The sequence below is a fragment of the Eleutherodactylus coqui genome, chromosome 1 (genome assembly GCF_035609145.1).
Source record: "Eleutherodactylus coqui strain aEleCoq1 chromosome 1, aEleCoq1.hap1, whole genome shotgun sequence".
NCBI classification, from domain to species: Eukaryota; Metazoa; Chordata; class Amphibia; order Anura; family Eleutherodactylidae; genus Eleutherodactylus; species Eleutherodactylus coqui.
This window is the reverse complement of record NC_089837.1, coordinates 245,604,594-245,625,302: the sequence shown is the minus strand read 5'-3', so window position 1 is coordinate 245,625,302 and position 20,709 is coordinate 245,604,594. Positions and strand designations below refer to the sequence as shown.

At 44.1% G+C, this 20,709-nt stretch overlaps 1 protein-coding gene across 2 annotated transcripts in view; it reads left to right on the top strand.

Annotated features, from left to right (window-relative positions):
• Positions 1–20,709, top strand: part of PPIL6 (peptidylprolyl isomerase like 6) — a 36,977-nt gene that overhangs the window by 9,683 nt on the left and 6,585 nt on the right. For both annotated transcript variants that reach the window (XM_066591325.1, XM_066591318.1), the window contains exons 2-6: positions 1,159–1,254; positions 2,652–2,840; positions 8,037–8,099; positions 19,179–19,326; positions 19,994–20,050. In XM_066591325.1, coding sequence (XP_066447422.1) covers positions 1,159–1,254; positions 2,652–2,840; positions 8,037–8,099; positions 19,179–19,326; positions 19,994–20,050 — 553 coding nt within the window. The remainder of the gene's footprint in view (positions 1–1,158; positions 1,255–2,651; positions 2,841–8,036; positions 8,100–19,178; positions 19,327–19,993; positions 20,051–20,709) is intronic.

Sequence of the window (20,709 nt, the reverse complement as noted above, 5' to 3'; positions counted from 1 at the left end):
ATGTAAACTAACTAACTAACCTTCTGGGCACCAAGGTCACTCTACCACTCTCTGTACTCAATATTATACATGAATATTGGTGTACTAAATCGAAAATTTGCCTGGTATTGGTAGGATGTTTGTATCGCAACCTCTAGTAAGCTATTGCTGTTTGGTGATTTTTCTTCTCCCCTTTCTTAGTCTATTCTTAATCTACCCAACTGGTTTGCATTATGTAGTTTAAAGTACCATGAGGAATCCTTGAATGACTTCATATGTTCTACGATCTCTTGTGTGGTAAAACATTCTTCAATGAACACACGCCATTAAAAAAAAAACAAAAAAAAAACAGAACCCACCCTATGTTCTAATTCCAATCTTTTCATACACAAAAATTGTTTGGGTTCATGTGTTATGTCTGTGAGTTTTGGAGTTAGCTGCTGAAGCCATTGCAATTTTTTTCACGCAACATTGCATGAGTGAAGGAAGACATTGAAAAACATGGCCTTCATAATTCTGCGTTTTCAAACACTCTCACATTGCCCTTGTGAAACCAGCCTTACAGCGGAAAAAAAAATCTGCTGCAGAAGATAGGCATGCTGTGGATTTCAGATTCATGTCATGCTCTATTTGATAATACAATGCCATGCTCGTATATAGCGCTTGCATATTACACCGCATATTACATCACTTGGCATTGGGAATCTAGATTCACTTATCTGTATGTTTTTGGTGTGAGGGTGGAAACCGGAATATCTGGAAAAGACATACGCAAACACATGGAGAACATACAAACTTCATGCAGATCTTGTCTTTGGTGGGATTTGAACCCAGGACCCCGGGACTGCAAGGCAAAAGCGCTAAACATTAAGCACTGTGCAAAATGCAGCAGATTTTTACAGCAGAATTCATTTATTGTAATGTGATGATTTTCACAGTGAAAATCTACATCAAAATCCGCAACATGTGATCACACCCTAAATATATCACATGTGAATGCTGGGCTCCCTTTTTAAGTGGACCGAGAGTGGTGAGCCGCACTACCTGTTTTCGGTGGAGTGCCCAGTAATCACAGTGAATATAATCCAGATAGTAAATCTAATCTGGAGAAGTGCAGTAAAATGATCACAACACCTTTACTTTCTCGTTGCTTATTAGTATAACACATTTTATTGCTAGGTGCTGAAACACTCATTTGATGGTGATTTTGAAGACCCAGTCTTGAAGCCACTTCTTCAGTGCGCGTGGCATGAATATTTATCTGCAAAGAAAGAGGTATATTGTTCCCTTCTTTCCTGTCTTTCTCTAATTTTCTTCTGATATAGGCCGCCTGCAGACGGCCGGGTCGGATCCGGCAGCGAGAATTCTCGCCGCGGGACCTGACCCGAGCGCCTGCAGAGAGCAGCGCGTACTCACCCGCGCCCCGCAGCTCTGGATCTTTCATGTGCCAGCTGCCGGGCAGCCGGCGCATGCGCAGACCGGAGCCAGCGGCGGGTGAGTGACGTTTCTGTGCGGGGCTCTGCGAGGCCTGCACAGAAATAGAACATGCTGCGGTTTGTTTGCTGCGCGAGATTTCACGCGGCCAAACCGCGGCCGTCTTCATAGGATTGCATTTCTTAACGCAATCCTATGCAGGCTTCCAGCGGCGGAAATCCCGCCGCGGAATTTCCGCCCGTCTGCAGGTGGCCAAAAAATAGAATTCTAATATAATTCTACAATGGTATCAACCCCAACTATCCCGTGTATAGCAACACTATTTTATGTAGTATATGCAACATATAATGTAGTTGCGCTTATAAAGAAAGGCCCCCAATGTAATTTTACTTGTGTCTCACTAGGTTGTATGCCACATCTCCAAATAGGTGAAAGTAAACTTTGTGAATTGGAGAGTAGAATAAGGCTACATTCACACTGTGTTTAAGGTCTACATTGAGGTTTCTGCCTCAGAGTCCTGTTTAAATAGCCCCAAACAATATTCAAGCAGAACAATTCACTTTAATAAGAGAAATGGAGACCAAAGGTGTGTCTTTTTTTCGAGGACACAAGGTAGACCCTAAATGCAATCTGAATGTAGCTTTAGGTTGTATTCTGTTATTGCATTAGTACATCACAACCTTTAGAAGTCTGTGCTGCTTTTCCGCCTCCGGCAAGCAGTTCTGCATGAAGCCTGAGGCTTAGCTCACATCGTGTAAAAGCTGCTGGCGTATACGCTTAACATAGTCATAGGCCACCATACACCTGGCGGGGGTCAGTAGTGTAGACACACAGAAAGTACCGCACACACTACTATATATCCTGGGCCCTCTTCTGCCATAGTGCTGTTTGGAGGTCTACCGTGTCCTTACATACAGCTGGCACTCCTTCTTTTATTTTACTGCATAGAAAAGACTGCCTTGAGCTGCCTCAGAAAATGAACATCCGATGGCATAATTTTCTGTTTTATGACCAAGGACTGACATATATCACTGTATGGTCATAGATAACATTATACTTGGTACTGCTAGCGTGAATACACAACCCCTGTTCTAATAGTACATTATTACTTGTGATCCGCCATCAAGCATTCAAGCTTAGATTCATGTCAACCTCAGCATGGGGTTTGAGCGTAGCTAAGTCCATGTTTTAGACATGGAGCTGTGTGCTTACGTTAACATATTCTTTTCTTTCCTTAGGAAATTAAAGGTGATGTTTGGGAATTTTCAGCTGATGTCATGTGCTTTGCTAATGGACAGTTCATAGGAGATGAAAAGGCTCTCAAGATCTGGGCTAATGATATGTGGGGCTACAAAGACTACAGACCCATGGCACTGTACAAGGCTCTGGCAGAGGACTTTTACACTAAGTATATGATAAGTACTAAGGTACGCAGCTATGTATCAATATTGACCAGTGAGGTGTCTCATACTGGTGCACAACCTTCATATAGTGAATTGATATTTCAGAAACTCTAAGGCCCAATGCACACAGGTGTATTTGCACTGTAGGATCTGGAGCGGGCAAATACGGATCCCGAAGCAAATACTGCCCATAGACATGCTATGCAAAATGCTAAATCAACTGCGATTTTCCACTCACAGGGGGGACAAAATCGCAGCATGTCCTTTTCTAGTGCAAGCCTCGTTTGGACGGCTTCCATTGCAGTCAATGAAAGTTGTCTGTCCCGTGGCGATTCAGCGCAAATCCACGATGGCGCATAATTCTCTGCACTACGCATGTGCAGCGGCACACCATCTGGCACATCCGCAATACAGAGAAAAGACAACATGACAGGTATGCGGGGGTCACCGCTGGACATCTCACAGTTGGAATCCGACCCGGCCATGTGCATTCGGCCTAAGGGTGACTACCCACTACAGTTTTTTTTCACTGCGAAATTTGCAGCGTTTTTTTTTTCTGCAGGTGTCTATGGGACTTGTAATGTTAAAATCGTAATTTACCGAGAAACCGCGATTTTGCGCGATCGCGATTTTAACATTACAAGTCCCATAGACCCCTGCAGAAAAAAAAACGCTGCGAATTTCGCAGTGAAAAAAAACTGTAGTGTGTAGTCACCCTAAGGGTGGCTTCACATCTGCGTTAGAACCTCCAGCTGGCGGTTCCGTCTCAGATGTGGCTGCAAGTACCAGAAGAAAAAGCGGACAGCTGGGATGAAAGTAGGCAGACCCTATTATGGTCAATGAAGGAACCGTTTGGCCGTGAGGATTTCCCTCATCTGCTCCCTGAACGAAGCAGAAAAGCGTAATTCCGAGCACAGCTGTGAAAGAACCTTTACATTTACTTGCAGCCACTGAAAGTTATTTCACTGCGTTGGCTGAACACGATACATATTCATAATTTATTTTTATGTTTCAACGGTTTTTATTGAATTAAAAGTGTAAGGGTGGCAACACTCTGCTGCATTTGCCCCACGCAGGGGGATAAGTTTCAAGCATTCAGTTGTAGAACAGAGTTATCGTAATTTCTGGCTTTTTAATAGCATCATAACAAAATAGTTTAATGGAACATAATACAACAGGATATAAACCGATTTTGCGTGTGGTAAGGTTGTTTTTGGTTATTATAAGTCTCACAAAAGATTTTTTTTTTTTTGGGAGGGGTGAGTGGTGAGGGTAAGAAATGAAAGATAAAACAGATCTCGATGTTTTCTTTGCCCTATCTAGTATAATTACTATTGTGTGGGTTAGTTTATCGTGGGTTAGGTTTTTAATTGTGATGATTTGGACATCGTAGTTCTGCCTTCCACTTATGTTCTCGTATGGCTAAGCAGATTGGAGATGTTAATATACTCTATCCAGGGCTTCCATACCTTTTCAAATTGGTTAAAGGGGTTGTCTCGCGCCAAAACGTTTTTTTTTTTTCCATAGGCCCCCCCCCCGTTCGGCGCAGGACAACCCCAAAGGATGTGTTAAAAAAAATTTTTTTTTATTACTTACCCGAATCCCCGCTCTGCGACGTCTTCCTTCTTCCTTCTTCTTCCTTCACCAAGATGGCCGCCGGGATCTTCACCCACAATGCACCGCGGGTCTTCTCCCATTGCTCCTGATTGGCTGGAATCGGCACACGTGACGGGGCGGAGCTACGAGGACCAGCTCTCCGGCACGAGCGGCCCCATTCACCAGGCAGAAGACCGCACAGCGCAAGCGCGTCTAAAAAAGCAAAAAGACATCAGAATTAGACGGATCCATGGCGATGGGGACGCTAGCAACGGAGCAGGTAAGTGAATAACTTCTGTATGGCTCATATTTAATGCACGATGTATATTACAAAGTGCATTAATATGGCCATACAGAAGTGTATAACCCCACTTGCTTTCGCGAGACAACCCCTTTAATTGTATCTTGGCGAATGGCGATAAGTTTTTTACTCACAAAGATTCTATTGATGCGAGTTATACAGTTGTCGAAGGGTATTGTGGGCTTCCGCCATTGTTGAGCTATTACGATGCGAGCTGCCATGGTGATGTGCTGGAGTAGCTTAAAGGTTGGATTGCGTATCCCAGTGGGTTTATTTCCTAGTAGGAATATGAATGGATCTAATCCAAAGCTTGTTCTCGTTATCGAGGATATGAGGTGGGATATCTTTCTCCAGAAGGCTTGTGCTACTGGGCATGTCCACCATATATGGCTGTGTGTGCCTGTATCGCTACATCCTCTGAAACATTGTTTGGAGACTTCTGGATACATATTCATAATCTATTTTTATGCACAAAGATTTTGCAAGTACTAAGTAAGCAAATGATGAAACTACACCCTTACGCTTGTTTTACATGGGCGATTGAGATTTTGACGCAAGAAAATCACAGCAAAATTGCGTCTTTGTTCATGTGATTTTTGGGCGACAACAATGCTTTTTTTTTTAGAATAACCTTGCATCGCATTGCTGACCCCCACAATAAAGATGCACTTTTTTTTATTGAGAAAGTAAATAGACTTTTTAATGTTAAAATGACATCGCAACGCAGGTTTGTTGCGATGCAATAATAAGGAGGCTCCATAGGGAAACATGGGAGATAAAAAACGCAGAAAGATAGAGTATGCTGTGATTGTTTGCTCTCGCTAAATCACATGAGTGAAAACATCGCTAATGGGAAGGAAACCATTGTAAATCATTGGTTTCATAATCTGCTTTATCGCGCATCACGTGAAAATCTTGCATTTCCACGGCCGGCCGATATAGGCTTCCATCTAAGCAGTTTTCCCCCTTCCCACCCCCTCTCCAACTCTCTGTCTCTCTCCTCCCCTCCGAGTGGTTTGCAATGGGAGTGGGCGGGACAGGGGTGGAGCTAAGCCCCCCCCTCACCCCTTGTCCATAGCCAGCAATAGGAGTGGGCAGGACAGAGAGGAGCTTAGCTCTGCCACCGCTCTGCCCCCTCCCATTGCAGATGCCGGAGTGAAGAAGAGAGCTGGTGAGTTGGAGGGAAGGGGGGAACTGCTTAGATGGAAGTGTATATCGTCCAGCTGTAAAAACGCCGCCCAATATATGCTCGTGTAAATAAGCTCGAAAGAAGAGATACATATATAAATACCACCAAATGAGGCTTAATTTACATGGGTGAATGCAATGTTGGTCAGTTAAAAACTGACCATTTTCTGTGCAATTTTAATGGCATTTTCATGCATTTTTCTGATTATCACATGTGATTTGCATTCGTTTTTACTCAGGGCTTTCACTACTCTGTACTTTTTGGTTCCTTTTTTTCCTGTAAACCCTATAGTAACATGCGTTAAAGGGGACCTGTCACGTCCACTCAGCAATATAAGCTAAGTTATTGTGCTGTTATGGGTGTGACAAGGATCAGGGTGATTTTTATACTCACCTGCTCCTGTGATCTAGAAGTGCCCCCCTCTGAAGCCGCTGCGGCATGAAATTTTGACTCTTTTCGGAGTTCTGTGAATGTGCTCTTCCATAGACATAGTTTTCCCAAACCCTAGTACTCACAACCCTCAACAGGTCATTATTTGACAATAATATCACCTGTGTAATACTATGAAAACCTGACCTAAATAAAGTTTGTTTTGAGTTAGGCTATGTTGACATCATGCTTTAGATTTACATTTGTCTTAAGTGCCAGGGAATATGCTGGGAGCATATCATACCCATAGGCATACATTTATCCAACACATGCCAAAGACTACTCTTTTGAGATGTGGCTGCAATTGTATTTTAAGGCACGCAGTATATGCAGCATCCGAGGAATGTGCCCCCAGCCTAGAAGACAGCGGGGTAGAGTTTGTGCCCTGTCACGGTGGCTCTACCGTCTAGGGTAACTAGTGACACGTCCAAGGGACCGTGGGCAGGCTATTAAACAGGGAAACCCAATGATGGATTTCCTTAGTCCTTTTTGTCACGCGCGACCCCACCGTTCCATCCTCTGCAGTGAAACCAGTTGTTGATAATAAAGAGTCCACACACAGGGATTTAACTTTCTGAGCCAAACCGGGAATGGTCGGTGAGACACATTTACTTGAAACAACTTAAAAATACACGCCAGCAGGAAAACACAGTGCAAACTTCAAAGTGGTGTGACAGGAAAGATTCATGGGTGAACAAGAGAAACCACAGTCCTGTTATCTGTGAGTCCTGGTCCCGGCAAAACACTTTTCTCTCCAACTCTCTACCGGTCAGCACTCACATTTGGGGAAAAAGATACGCTGCATGGTGATTCCTCATTCTCTCACTCTTATAGCATAGAAGGGGTACTTTCACATCTCCTGGGTACGGCAGGCCCAGGGTAGGCTGTAGATTCCTTTCAGCCCCTTCCATTCTGGGCCACACAGGCTGAAGGTGCTGGCGTGGTCCTCTTGCAGATCCAGAACAGAACTCAGGACTGTCTCATGCAAGACCCAGAACAGCACTACCACTCATGGACCTTGCATCCTCATATATATCACAAGGTCACATGACGAACAAACAAGAATAGGTATGCAGAGGTCAGATCAGCGCTCCTACAGGCATATGGATAAAAGATAGGAGTAAATACTCAAATGGACTTACCCGGTACTAAGGGGGGCCCTATGGATAAAGGGTACCCCACTAGTACTTCCTGGTCCAGGTGTGCCTATAATGCAGAAAATTCTTCCTCCCAATCCTCAGGTGGAGAGTAGCTCAGGATCTTTGTGTGCCCCAATGTAGGGGACCCAATTGTACAACACCAAAAATTATCGGTTTATTGCAACGCGTTTCAGCCCATGAATAAGCCTTTTTCATGGGCCAAAACGCATTGCAATAAACCGATAATTTTATTATAAAGAGGAGCATTCTTCCCCAGTGAGCGCTGGCGTCATTTTTTCTTTTCTTTCATTTTTGATGATGAACAAACAGATACATTTTCCAGACAGTCAGCTCACATACCAGATAGCTAACACTTTCAGTGCTGTAGCTATGCAAAACACATCATTCATGCAACACAGAAGACACTGACAATACATAGACAAATGCATGCATAGAGTTATGGAGAGGCCCTATTGTTCTGGGACACTAAATATACTGACATAATGTATATATACATGTGTGCTTTTTCTTATTTATGTCTAACAAAGTGTGATTTCTATTTACAGCATGTGTTGGTGTACCTTGACATTGCAATTCAGGATAAACCAATAGGGAGATTGCTCTTTGAAGTAAGTCATTTAAGCTCTATTTTCTACTTGTGTTATTTGACCTGACTTGGAAAATCTTGGTTATGATATCCTGTTTATTTTTTGAGAAAAGGGGAGTGTTACATTACTGATAGGTACAGTTGAAAAAAAGTAAATGAACCCTTTGGAATCACCTGCATTTCTGTATTGATTACTAATAGCATTTGGTCTGAGTGTTAGGGCTCCTGCATACTGGCGAGAGTGATATGGGACTGCAGCTTCCGAGGATCGGACCCTAGCCTAGAAAACAGCAGGGATAAGTTGTAGGCCTTGCCACAGTGGCACTACTGTCTCCCACCCGAAGGGTAGCCCGGGGCATGTCCAACAGGGCCATAGGCCTGAGCTACAGGGACTGGTTGTCAGTGTGAGCACCTCATCTCTTTCAGCAAAAAGGGAAGTTCCAGGTCCGCGACCCCACGACTTGGTGCGAGCTAGCAAGAGTCAAGGCCTGGAGCCATCTGGGATGCCCTATCAGGAGGGATGTCACCCGCCTTACCAGCCATGTATAGTAATCTATGAACTCAATGTGGAAGCAAGGACAGCGATTTCATGGAGCCTGTGCCCTCACATTAGAGACTTTGGAGACCCGGACATACAGCGTTATTTTTTTGAGGCCCGATTGCAAAAGCCTCATTTGTGTCAGCTGTCTACCAGTCCATCAGGAATACTTTTTGGCCCGTCTTCTGAGGACATTGTTCCCACTCAGGAAACATGGACTGCCCTTGAAGACTGTCCTAAGATGGTAAGAGACCCTTATAGCCTTTCCTCTCGGCATGTTTCTCTCGGCATATATTCATGGAGCAGCATGCCTACCCCTTCTGGCTTCACTACGGAGTCTGAATCAGAAGAACTTCCGGCTCTGCCAAAAGTTCTTTGGTGTTAGAAGAGACTCTTGCAATTTAGAGACTTTTGTTTTTACCTTTTTGGACTCTTAATTTCTTACCTTGCCTAAAAGGACTCTAAAGTTATTTTGTCCCCACAAATGTTTACTTGGCTTAAAGTTCCAGCTAAAGTAACATTGAAATGTTCAAGTATTGTGCAGGAGGGTAGAGAATGATAGTAGCAATAAAAGAACTGTTAAATTGAATTAGAATGGAGTGTCTGTGTTTGCACGTATGGCTGTAGGTATAATAGGAGTGATTGTCTGTTCAGTCCCATGTGTCCGCTTGAGCTGTGTACTGGTGCCTGCTTGTAATTTCACCTGTCCCAGGGAATACAGCCTCATTGCCATTTTTCTCTCTTTACTCGGATAGGAGTATAGACGTATAGCTTCCACCCATCACGAAGTGTCTTGGAAGAGTGATGGTCATTCCGCTTATCACTTAATTTTCTGAAATTTTGCCAGTCACCCTTCTCTATCCTTTTGTATTTTGCAGTGTGTTTTTCTCTAACTTAGTCTTTGAGGATAAGAGTTATGTGCAGGCCCCATAGCAAATGCTAGTGCAACCTGGATTCAGTCTAGCCTAGCAACCCTTTTTCAAATAGGTATGTCCATACCACACACAATTCCTACATGCTGTCAATAAATAAATGTTTTACAGGGGAAGCGACATCTTAGGTAGTTTATAAATACCTGGATGGGTAAACTTTGAGAATTAACCGGAGGGACAGAAAGTGTTAAGGTTCCGCCTTGCATACTCCATGACTGAGTAGATGTTTATTCAAATGATTTAGTGAGTAGTGCACTAGAAGAAGACCAATTCCGGAACCATAATTCTGTTGACGTCTTCATGCTCAGAGGACCAGCAATCTATTTGAAGAGCCGAATGGATCTTGTCTTGGATTAGTAGAGAATTCTCAGAGGACCCTAAACTGGAATTTGACTTTAGGAACACTCGGACATGGGCAAAAATCTTCCATGACCGGAAAATGGCGGGAAGCTGTTTTTGCTGCGGCTTTTGAAGAACAGGCACAAAGGATTCATCCTGTTTGTGACACTAAGATAGCTATGCCTTGCAGCATCCGAGGAACAGGCCCTAGCCTAGGAGATAGCGGAGATGTGTTGTAGGCTTTGTCACGGTGACACTACTGTCGCCTACCCGGAGGGTAGCCGGGGGCACATCCAACAGGGCCACGGGTAGGCTATTAAAGTAATGGGTAACCGGGAACTGAGCTAGCTTGGTTCTTCCTTTGGGTTGTCGTGGGTGACGCCACTTTTCCTTCCTCTGCGGTGAAGCTGGTTGATGAAAATAATAGTTTGCACACACAGCATATAGTTGAAAACAAAGCCGGGAATAGTTGGCAATGTTGTTTTACTTGGAACGCCAACACTAGCAGTTCAACAATACAGAAGCCAAAGTATAGAATGGGTGTGGGAAGAGTTAGTAGTGAGACAGGGAGGCAGAACACAGGATGACTACTTGCAGCTATCCCAAGGTCTCCTGAGATCAGAAATGTTCAAGGAAGATGGGTGATACCTTTTGGCATCTTCCATTCACACTTCCACAGCGCTTCAGAGACACATCGACAGATATTCTATCTGACTTACAAATGCACAAGAGAAACATGAAAGACATTCGGAAGTGGCCTATAGGTGTGGGCCACTATAGGGCCATAATTCACAGCCTGATATCGCTCTCGCAAACCTAAAAACCCCTGTATGTGAGGCATTTTCATATGAAAACAGCCTCGCATCACTGCAGGGAATCCGTTCATCCCATTGCTTTCAACAGGGCAGCAGCAGCGCTAGCCCCATTGAAAGCAATGGGACAATATTGCAATCTTCTACTGCTACAGCGGCGGCAGAGGATTTCTTCATCCTTGTGGGGAGTCCCTTCGTCACTTAACACTTTGCTGCTGCTGTCACAGTGTACAGTGATGAAGGAACTCCCCACAGGGATGAAGGAATTCCCTACCACAGCTGTCACATGTTTTCAATGGGGCCGGCCCTGCTGCCGTCGGCCCCACTGAGAGCAAAGTTAAATCCCTGGATGTAACAGTCTTACATCTCTGCAGGGCTGAAGAAACCCCCTGCTGCAGCAGGGGAATAGCGATCTTTTAATATTGTTTCCAATGGGGCCGGCGCTATTGTCATTGGCTCCATTGGAAACCATGGGCGATATCGCGAAAAGAAAGGGCATGCTGCAATTTTTTTTTCTCACAGCATCGCAGGAGTGAAAACACCGCAAATGAGAATGAAACCATTGAAATTTATTGGTTTCATAATCAGCGCGAGAAACCGATTTTCTCACCAGTGTGAAGACGTCCTTACCTACAGTAAGTCACAGTTATAGACAAATATAACTAAACTAATAATACACAAAGTTGTGCCCTTCATGCCTTATGTGGAGCACATTGAGTAAACATCCACAGTGCAGGAAGAAGTATTAAGATAGACTCTGTGTTAGGCCACCTGCACACGGCTGGATTTGCATTGCAGAATTCGGAGCAGGCGTCCGCCTCTTGATTCCGAAGCAAATACCTTCTATAGCATGTCATGGAAAATGTTTTTCCTGCCCACGAGCAGTAATTAATTGCAATTTTCTGCTCATGGGGGAAAAATTGCGGCATACTCTATTTCTAGGCGGATTCTAAAGTCAGTGGATATCTGCAGTACAGAATAAAGAAGAATCCAGACAGGTATACAGGGTCACCGGCTAGGGCACAGTGTCGGATTCCACTGTGGGATCCCGCATGCAGAATCCAACCCGGCCGTGTGCAGGCGGCCTTAAAGGAAAACTTTTTAGCTCGAACATGCTGTCCAAACTGCAGACATTATGCTATAGAGCAGGAGGAGCTGAGCAGATTGATATATAGTTTTATGGGGAAAGATTCAGTATAAGGCCTCATGTCCACAGGCATATCTGATTTGTTATGCGGACCTTTTGAAGTCAATGGAAGCCTTTCGATCCACGGGCCACCCAAAGCTGCGGATCCCACAGAAAAACAGGAGATTGAAGAAAAAAAAATCTCTACCGCATATATCTGACGGCGAGCCGTGAGGTTCATGCACAGTACAGCGAATGCGAAAATAGTGAGTCGAAGGGGCCGCAGCTGGCAAGATATAGGTACACAGGGCTCACTCTTGGGTCGGATTCCCTGCATAGAATCTGCCCCTCCCATGGACATAAGGCCTAAGTCTGGTTTTACACAGGTGATAAAATTGCGCGATTTTTCGGTGATGCGAGAGCAGATGGCAGACAATTCATTGATACAACCATCCAGTTTCTCGCATTTAAATAATGCACAGCTTCTCAAACTCTTTACTAGGTGAAATCTCTTTTATTGCGTCATAGAGGCATGTCTAGTGGTCAACAAGCTCCACACAAGCGGAAAAAGAGGTCACTACACACAAGTATCCTCTAAGTGGAACCACTTTTAGGGCCTCAGGTGGCAAAATCATTCATATAATCACATCACAGCTCTAAACATTTGCATATCTGCCTGAGATGTAACTGCATGCCGAGTTTTGCAGCAAACGGCAACTCCTTCAAGGTCACAGGTGTCACACACAAGCCCCGCAGGCTGAATCTGGCCTGCTGCCTCATTTTATGTGGCCGGCTCACCACTGTAGCGATTACCAATTAGGGTGCTGCAGCTCCCTGCTGGTAATCATGCTGGTAGCCCTGATCCTGGCGCACACTCTGACATCAGTATGCAGCCGGGATCCTCCTCCCCTGTGTCCACTGCTCATCAGTTCTGCAGAAGAGGACTCAGGGAGGAAGTGTGCCAGGCACACACTGACGTCAGAGTGCATCCAGGCTCAGCATGAGCAGAGGGGGAGTGGCACTGACAGCAAGGAGGAGGTAAGTATATGGGTTGCGGGGGAACTATTATTACTGAGGGGGGGTTAATATTACTGAGGGTGGGAGCATAATATTACTAAGGGGGGGGGTTAATATTACTGAATGGGGTTAATATTACTATGGAGGTTAACATTACTGTGGAGGTTAATATTACTGTGGGGGGGTTAATATTACTGAGGGAGGGGGTTAATATTACAGAGGGGTGGTTAATATTACTGAGGGGGGGTTAATATTACTGAGGGGGTTAATATTGCTATGGGGTTAATATTACTGATGGGGATAATATTATTACTGAGGGGGGGTTAATATTACTGACGGGGATAATATTATTACTGAGAGGGGTTAATAATACTATTGGGGGGTTAATATTGCTTAGGGGGACCCTATAAGTGGTTATGCATATATAAGATCTGAATAAATATGAGAACCCTAACAAGACATTTTTCATGTCTTGTCACAACTGGGTATATGTTAGACCCACCTTTAAGAACATAGTTATAGTGGAAATATTCATCCAATGTTTATCAATACTGTGGACAGATATGCACATCTGTATGTATCGGAATCTCTATGCTTGTCTATAATGTACTTTATTTCCACTGTGAAAATTAATAAAATATTTGTTTAAAAAAAAAATAAAAAAATATTGCTTAGGGGGATAATGTTATTGCTAAGGGGGATAATATTAATGTGGGGTTATTACTACTGAGGGGGTTAATATTATTACTGTGGGGGTCGCTATTACTACTGGAGCCACTGTGGGGTACCTTGTTACTACTGGGGCCACTGTGGGGTACCCTGTTACTACTGGGGCCAATGTGGAAGTTGCTATTACTACTGGGGCCACTGTGGGGGTTGTTATTACTACTGGGGCCACTGTGGGGGTTGTTATTACTACTGGGGCCAGTGTGGGGGTCGCTATTACTAATTGGGCCACTGTGGGAGTCGCTATTACTAATTGGGCCACTGTGGGGGTCGCTATTACTAATTTGGCTACTATGGGGGTCAATATTATTGCTGGGGCCACTATGAGGGTCACTATTTTTACTGGGGCCACTATGAGAGTCACTATTACTACTGCAACCACTATAGGGGTCACTATTAGGGCTGATTCACACGGGCGTAGTCATATTTGAGTTGCACAAATACGCTGTGTATTTGCACAATCGAAAATCTCTTATGCCTGCATATTTGGGCATGCAAAAAAAAACGCAGATGGGCCCACTGAAATGGTGCGCAAATTTGCAGTCAATACACAGGTTTCATGTGCATTCAACAGGTATTTGCACGGCCCATTCTCTTCAATGGCCTATTGGAGTGCATAGTACACAACAAAATAGGTCATGCTGTGTGAAAATATACATCATGTGAATGAACTCATTGAAATCAATGGCTTCTATTTACTGCATATTATGTACGCAAATACGATTGTGTGAACAGGCCGTTAAAGTCTGGTTACTGTTATTAACGTCCACCAGTGGCAAGCAATATGGGTGGTTATGCAAGTGCAGTGCAGTTCTATACCTTTCTCTATCCTGCTTACTGGTGTCACAAGTGCAGACAGACCGCTACCAGCGGGAAACTGTTGGTGTGATGTGATGACACAGTGACACATGGTTGCAGACCTGGGGAATTGTGGGCGAGCTGTGATACTAGAATGACAAAAAGAGCCAGTTAGATTTTGCATCCTGATTTAGAGGTTCTGCTATCTCAGTAAGGGCCCTTTTACATGGAACAATATCGTTCTGAAATAATAGCCGACATCTAATATTATACCCAGGTATATAGGAAGTGAACAAACATTTATTCAGTGTCGACATGAATGAGTCTAGGAAACATAAAGGTTCTCAAATCCAGACTGCCTTGTGACATCACAACAAAACCTTAAATACTAGGTAGGCAGTCTAATTAGAAGCTAATACTTATTGGTTCATTTTATCTCTTATACTAGTTACATGTACAGAAAGTTGAGGTAGGCAGAGCTAGGGGAGTGCATCACTGCAACCCAGCTTCCAATTTACACTCTCCATATAGGAGACTTGTTACGTACAGAGTTTGAATTCCTGTGCCTGTTCCTATTACAGCGTTGCACGGTCTCCCTGACTACCACTTACGTCACACAGCAAAAGTTTACATTCAAGAGAAAAGGAGATTGCATACGCAACTAATATGTTTATAGTTAGGGAACCTAAGAGTAGGTGAATTTAGTGTACAGTAGCTATATTTCATTTGTTAGATACTTATAATTACGTTTATACTTCCGTGTAATGGTACATTATATATTTAATATGCTTCAGCCTTCGGGCTAATGACAGAGAAACAATAGCTTATAAGTCCTCGTATCACAGTTAAAATAACCGTTGAATCGTGTGAAAATGGACAATAATTGTTCAGAGAAAACCGGTCAGTGATTAAACGTTTGCTTATCATTGATCATTCATTTTATTTAGGCATAAAAATCATTGTTCTTCATTTGCCAGTCATTTCTTGTAGGGGCTCATGTCCACAACCGTGTTTTCACCACGTATTATGCATGTGTTTTTTTATTCCCCACTCTGAAACAGAGCAAGGAATAATAAAAAAAATTCACATTGCGCATGTGCATGTGATACGCGGACATGCGCAGTGCCATACGCAGCCATGTGTGGTCTTTAGCGACTTTCTGTCAACAGAGCATATGGTTATAAAATGGGTAAAACAGAGATCTCCAGTGTTTTATGCATACACCTGTGGGCATGAGCCCTTAAGGTTATTATTCATTTATTCACAGACCATTGCGAGGCATTTCCAGACTCCCCTGACAGACCAATAATAGACTGAATGTGCTATGACAAAAAAAGAAGGACTTTGAAATGAAAGTAATCATTTGTCTGTTTGCTCGTTCAAACCTAAATTCTCCAACTACCTTTGTGAGCTGAACATGCTACACAAGCAATTTGTCTACCCATGCTTCAAAGTATTTGTCATGCTGTATCTGTATATGAAGTGTACTTGAATCAGTCAAGAACAAGGTTGGAAGAACTAAATTAGCTGATATTGATAATGGGTGAGTGTAGTGGCCTATAACGTCTATTCCTGGCCCCTCCATAAGGCCTCCCTCACACAGGGCGTTTTATACAGCGTTTAGCGCTGCCTTTTCAGCCCAGCGCTAAACGCTGTACAACACTGCCATTCATTTCAATGGGGCTGCTCACACAGGGCTGAAAACACAGCGCCTCCCAACGCTGCGCTTTGACAGCGATGCATGTTCTATTTTGGGGCGTTTTCAGCCCTGCGTCGCCCATTGAAATGAATGGGCAGCGGTTTTAGCACTGCTGAAAATGCGACAACACTTGGTGCTGTGTTTTTGGCAGCGTTAACCGCTCGCCGATTTTCGGGGTGAGGGCTTGCAATAGAAGCCCTACCCTGAAAATCAGTCCCAGTTAGACAAAAAAAAGAAAGCAATACTCACTAGCCGCTGCAGTCCGGGTCGCGGCCGCTGTTCTCTGCCGCTGATCCGGGCTTCCCCTGCATTCACAAGTCTATTGCCGTAGGCCAGGTTTGAGAACCCCGCTCCAGCAATAGAGTGCTGTGATTGGTTGTTGGCACGCTCGATGCCCAATCACAGCCCTTCATTGACTGTCTCAGCCAATCAGCGCCGGCAAGCTCTGATTGGCTGAGACAGTCAATGAAGGGCTGTGATTGGGCATCGAGCAAGCACAGACAACCAATCACAGCACTCTATTGCCAGAGGCAGGGTTCTCAAACCTGGCCTCTGGCAGTAGACTTGGGAGTGCCGAGGAAGCCTGGATCAGCGGCAGAGACCAGCGGCCACGACCCGGACCACAGCGGCTAGGTGAGTATTGCTTTTTTTTTCTTATCAGCATCCTTGGCTGCGTTTTCAGCCGAGCTGAAAACGCAGCCAAAACGCTGGCATAAAGTATGCCAGCGCTGCTGAAACGGGGCGGAATCTGCAGTAACGCAGCGTTGAAAAACGCTGCATTTCTGCAAATGCCCTGTGTGAGGGAGGCCTTAATGTCATACTTGTAATGTCTTTTGTGTAGATGCGATGTACAAATTGTCTAGTCTCCTGTTATGTGCATCGCAAAGCTGCAGCAAGTGAGAGGTTAAAGGGGTTGTCCCGCGCCGAAACGGTTTTTTTTTTTTTTAAACCCCCCCCCCGTTCGGCGCGAGACAACCCCGATGCAGGGGTTAAAAAAACCACCCGCACAGCGCTTACCTGAATCCCGGCGGTCCGGCGTCTTCATACTCACCTGCTGAAGATGGCCGCCGGGATCCTCTGTCTTCATGGACCGCAGGGCTTCTGTGCGGTCCATTGCCGATTCCAGCCTCCTGATTGGCTGGAATCGGCACGTGACGGGGCGGAGCTACACGGAGCTACACGGAGCCCCATTCAGAAAAGAAGAAGACCCGGACTGCGCAAGCGCGGCTAATTTGGCCATCGGAGGGCGAAAATTAGTCGGCACCATGGAGACGAGGACGCCAGCAACGGAGCAGGTAAGTATAAAACTTTTTATAACTTCTGTATGGCTCATAATTAATGCACAATGTACATTACAAAGTGCATTATTATGGCCATGCAGAAGTGTATAGACCCACTTGCTGCCTCGGGACAACCCCTTTAATGTTTGCATGAGACTGGGAGATGTCTGCAAATGTATCAATTTATGTTATGTGGTATGCTAGAGTTTATAAGCATGAGTGTTTGGCAGTGGGAAAGGAGTTCTTCTCTGTTCTTCTGGGTTCCAGAGAGAGAGTGGAAGCCACATGGGGGTAACTTCAACCCTCATGTGGTGAAGAATGGAAAAGAAAGAAATATTTCCTGAGGACCCTAATACCAGGAACCATTAAAAGAGAGAAAGAGAGCTTGAGGAGAAAAGAGTGTCTGTGGATGGACCCTACCCCTATCCTCCACTGAAGTGTTCTCCTTCCAGGAGCGGTACCTGACAGATAAGACAGGCCTACAGGACAAGTGTCATCATGAGTTTCCTCCCTGACCTCCAACTGTCTGTTCTTACCTGCACTAGTGTATTCCTGATTTGTGTGACATTGAAGTTTCCAAGTAAAGTTTTGCCAGGCCCTGACCGCTCCCAGGGACTGAGGTACTTCAACCTTACATTGTGTGTGAATTCCCTTTAATACTGGAGGGTAATAGGAACGGTGGCGTCACGCATGACAACGTTATCTCCTGTTCCTGTGTTTATTGGCCATCCCTCTCCTAAGGGTGTCTGGAAGAGACTCAGCGCTGCTCTGGCCGAGGCTACATGTGTCCCTCTGGGAGGGAGCCTCGTAAGTGCCACCGTGACAAGTGATCACTCTACCCTCCCAGCTCCTCAGCGTATGCCCGGTGTCCTGAGTTACCCTACGGGACGCTGCATGAGGAATCACACAGACAATATTTTTTTTGCATGATTAAATTTAACAATTTGCCTATACATTGTAAGATTAAGGCTCGGTTCACACGGACGAGTAAATTGTGCAACATTTCTACATTGCAAGAAGCACAAATCTCGCACAATAATGAATCCCATTCTTTTGAATGCAATACACATAAGCGATTTTTTCTTTGTTCCCGCATGGCACCACTGTGCTATGCAGGAATCAAATCGCTGCATGTTCTGTCTTGCTGTGTGATCTTGCATCGGACTGCCCATTGTTTTCAATGGGAGAGCAGCATCGCACCATGTGCAAAGTGCACGCGATGCAGTACGAGGAATCCCATAGAAAACAATGACAGAAACTCCGCTAACCCAAAGTGATGTGAGTCTGTTTTCATATGAAAAATGCCTCGCATCCTTTGGGATTTCACATGGATGGCAAGAGTGATACGAGGAGAGATTGCTTATGGAATGTACAAGTGAGTAATCGAGAAAACTGTGCAGTAATATAGAATACTTGTTTATGGGAACTATGTAACTAAAATGAATGTAAAACTTTTGTAAGGTTGATACACTTTTAGGCCTCCTGTCCACAGGCAATATGTCACTGCTTTATCCGCGCGATAATCCGTCCGCGGGTAACGCAGTGAACGCTTTCCATAGACCTAACTATGGAAAGCGCAGCCTGACGTCCACGAGTGGAGAATCATAGCGACTCTCCGCTCGCGGGATTCAAATCGTGTCATGCTGCGATTTGCCGTAATTTTCCGCGGTAAGCCTATCTATCAGATAGGCTCATTGAGACCTGGCAGTCCTCCCACCTCTTCTTCAGCGGCGGAATATTGCTAGCGATATTTTGCCTCGGCCGTGGACAGGGGGACTTAATGTTTGAAATATCCTAAGTATTTCCTGTTGGCAATAACATCTCTTTATTTCAGTTGTTTTCAGATATATGCCCTAAAACATGCAAAAATTTCCAGTACTTGTGCTCTGGAGAAGCTGGGGATTCTCGGAGTGGCTTAAAATTATGTTATAAAGGATCTGTATTCCACCGCATAGTGAAAAATGGCTGGATACAAGGGGGAGGTAAAGAGAGAGATTTTAGTTAATTAAAGGGTAGTCTGAATTATGAAAAAAAGTTAACTGCAGAGAATGTTATAACAAAAGAAGGTACATGTAACCATTCGACCACTGGGAGCCCTGCAATCATGAAAATGGTGTACCTCGAGTCTTCAAGGTGAGTGGTGCTGTGCTGCACCAGTCTAATGATCGCAGAAGATCCCAGCAGATTGACCACAAGTAATCAATCATTTTTCATTTATTCTATAGATAGGTGATAATTGATTTTTTTGGGATAACCATTTTAAGGAAACTCATTTAGCTAGGGTAGTCAGTGATGTTAACCATTTTAACATTTCATATGATTGCTTTTAGTTTACGATGTTCAAGTTTGTGGAATTTGATAAATTGCTATGGGCACACTACTATGTTTTCTTTTCACTATGCCAGTGTTGTAATAAATAAATGGCAAGGATAACTGGAGGCTTCACTCTGTGATACTGCATAGCCAACACATATTAATTGTACAGTATATATTAGTAATTGACTAGAAAACACTAAACTCTGTTTGAATTCATTACAAAGCATAAAGCGATTACCATAAAATATATTTGTTGTATAGTTCTGCAGCGCATTAAGTACCTTTAGATTGCTATTTAAAAAGGTAATTCACTGCTATTGTTGTTGTTCATAGATATAGCATCTGGAAAAGGAAATGGAGGGGAATCTATATTTGGAGATACATTTGAAGGTAAATGTAACTGTTATGTAAGTAGAGATGAGCGAGCGTACTCGGTTCGGGTGTTTTTGCACTCGAGCACCACTTTTTCCGAGTAACTGACTACTCGGACGAAAATATTCGGGGGGCTCCGGGGGTGAGCGGGGGGTTGCAGAGGGGAGTGGGGGGGGGGAGAGAGAGCTCCCCCCTGTTCACCCCCTGCTAACCCCCGCTCCACCATGCTGCCCCCCGCCCCTCGGCGCCCCCCGAATCTTTTCGTCTGAGTAGTCAGTTACTCGGAAAAAGCGGTGCTCGAGTGCAAAAACACCTGAACCGAGTACGCTCGCTCATCTCTAGTTGTAAGTCAAAGGTTTCTTTTTTTAAATTTTACATCAAATGTGTTTGTTAGAATGTATTTTAACAAAGATAAATGGAAACTAAAATATAAGCATCTAAAACTGTGAATTCAGGAATATATAAATATGTTAGAATGCCATGAGACACGGTTCATCAGGTAAGGTGCTGTTAGTGCAATGGAGCGCTCCAGGTATATTCTTCTCTCCCGAACTTAAAAAGGGTTAAGTTTGAAGAATCATAGACTACACATAACATTATGTATAATCAACTAATTCTCTTTTTTTTAGAAAAAGCAGAAATATATATATATATATATATATATATATATATATATA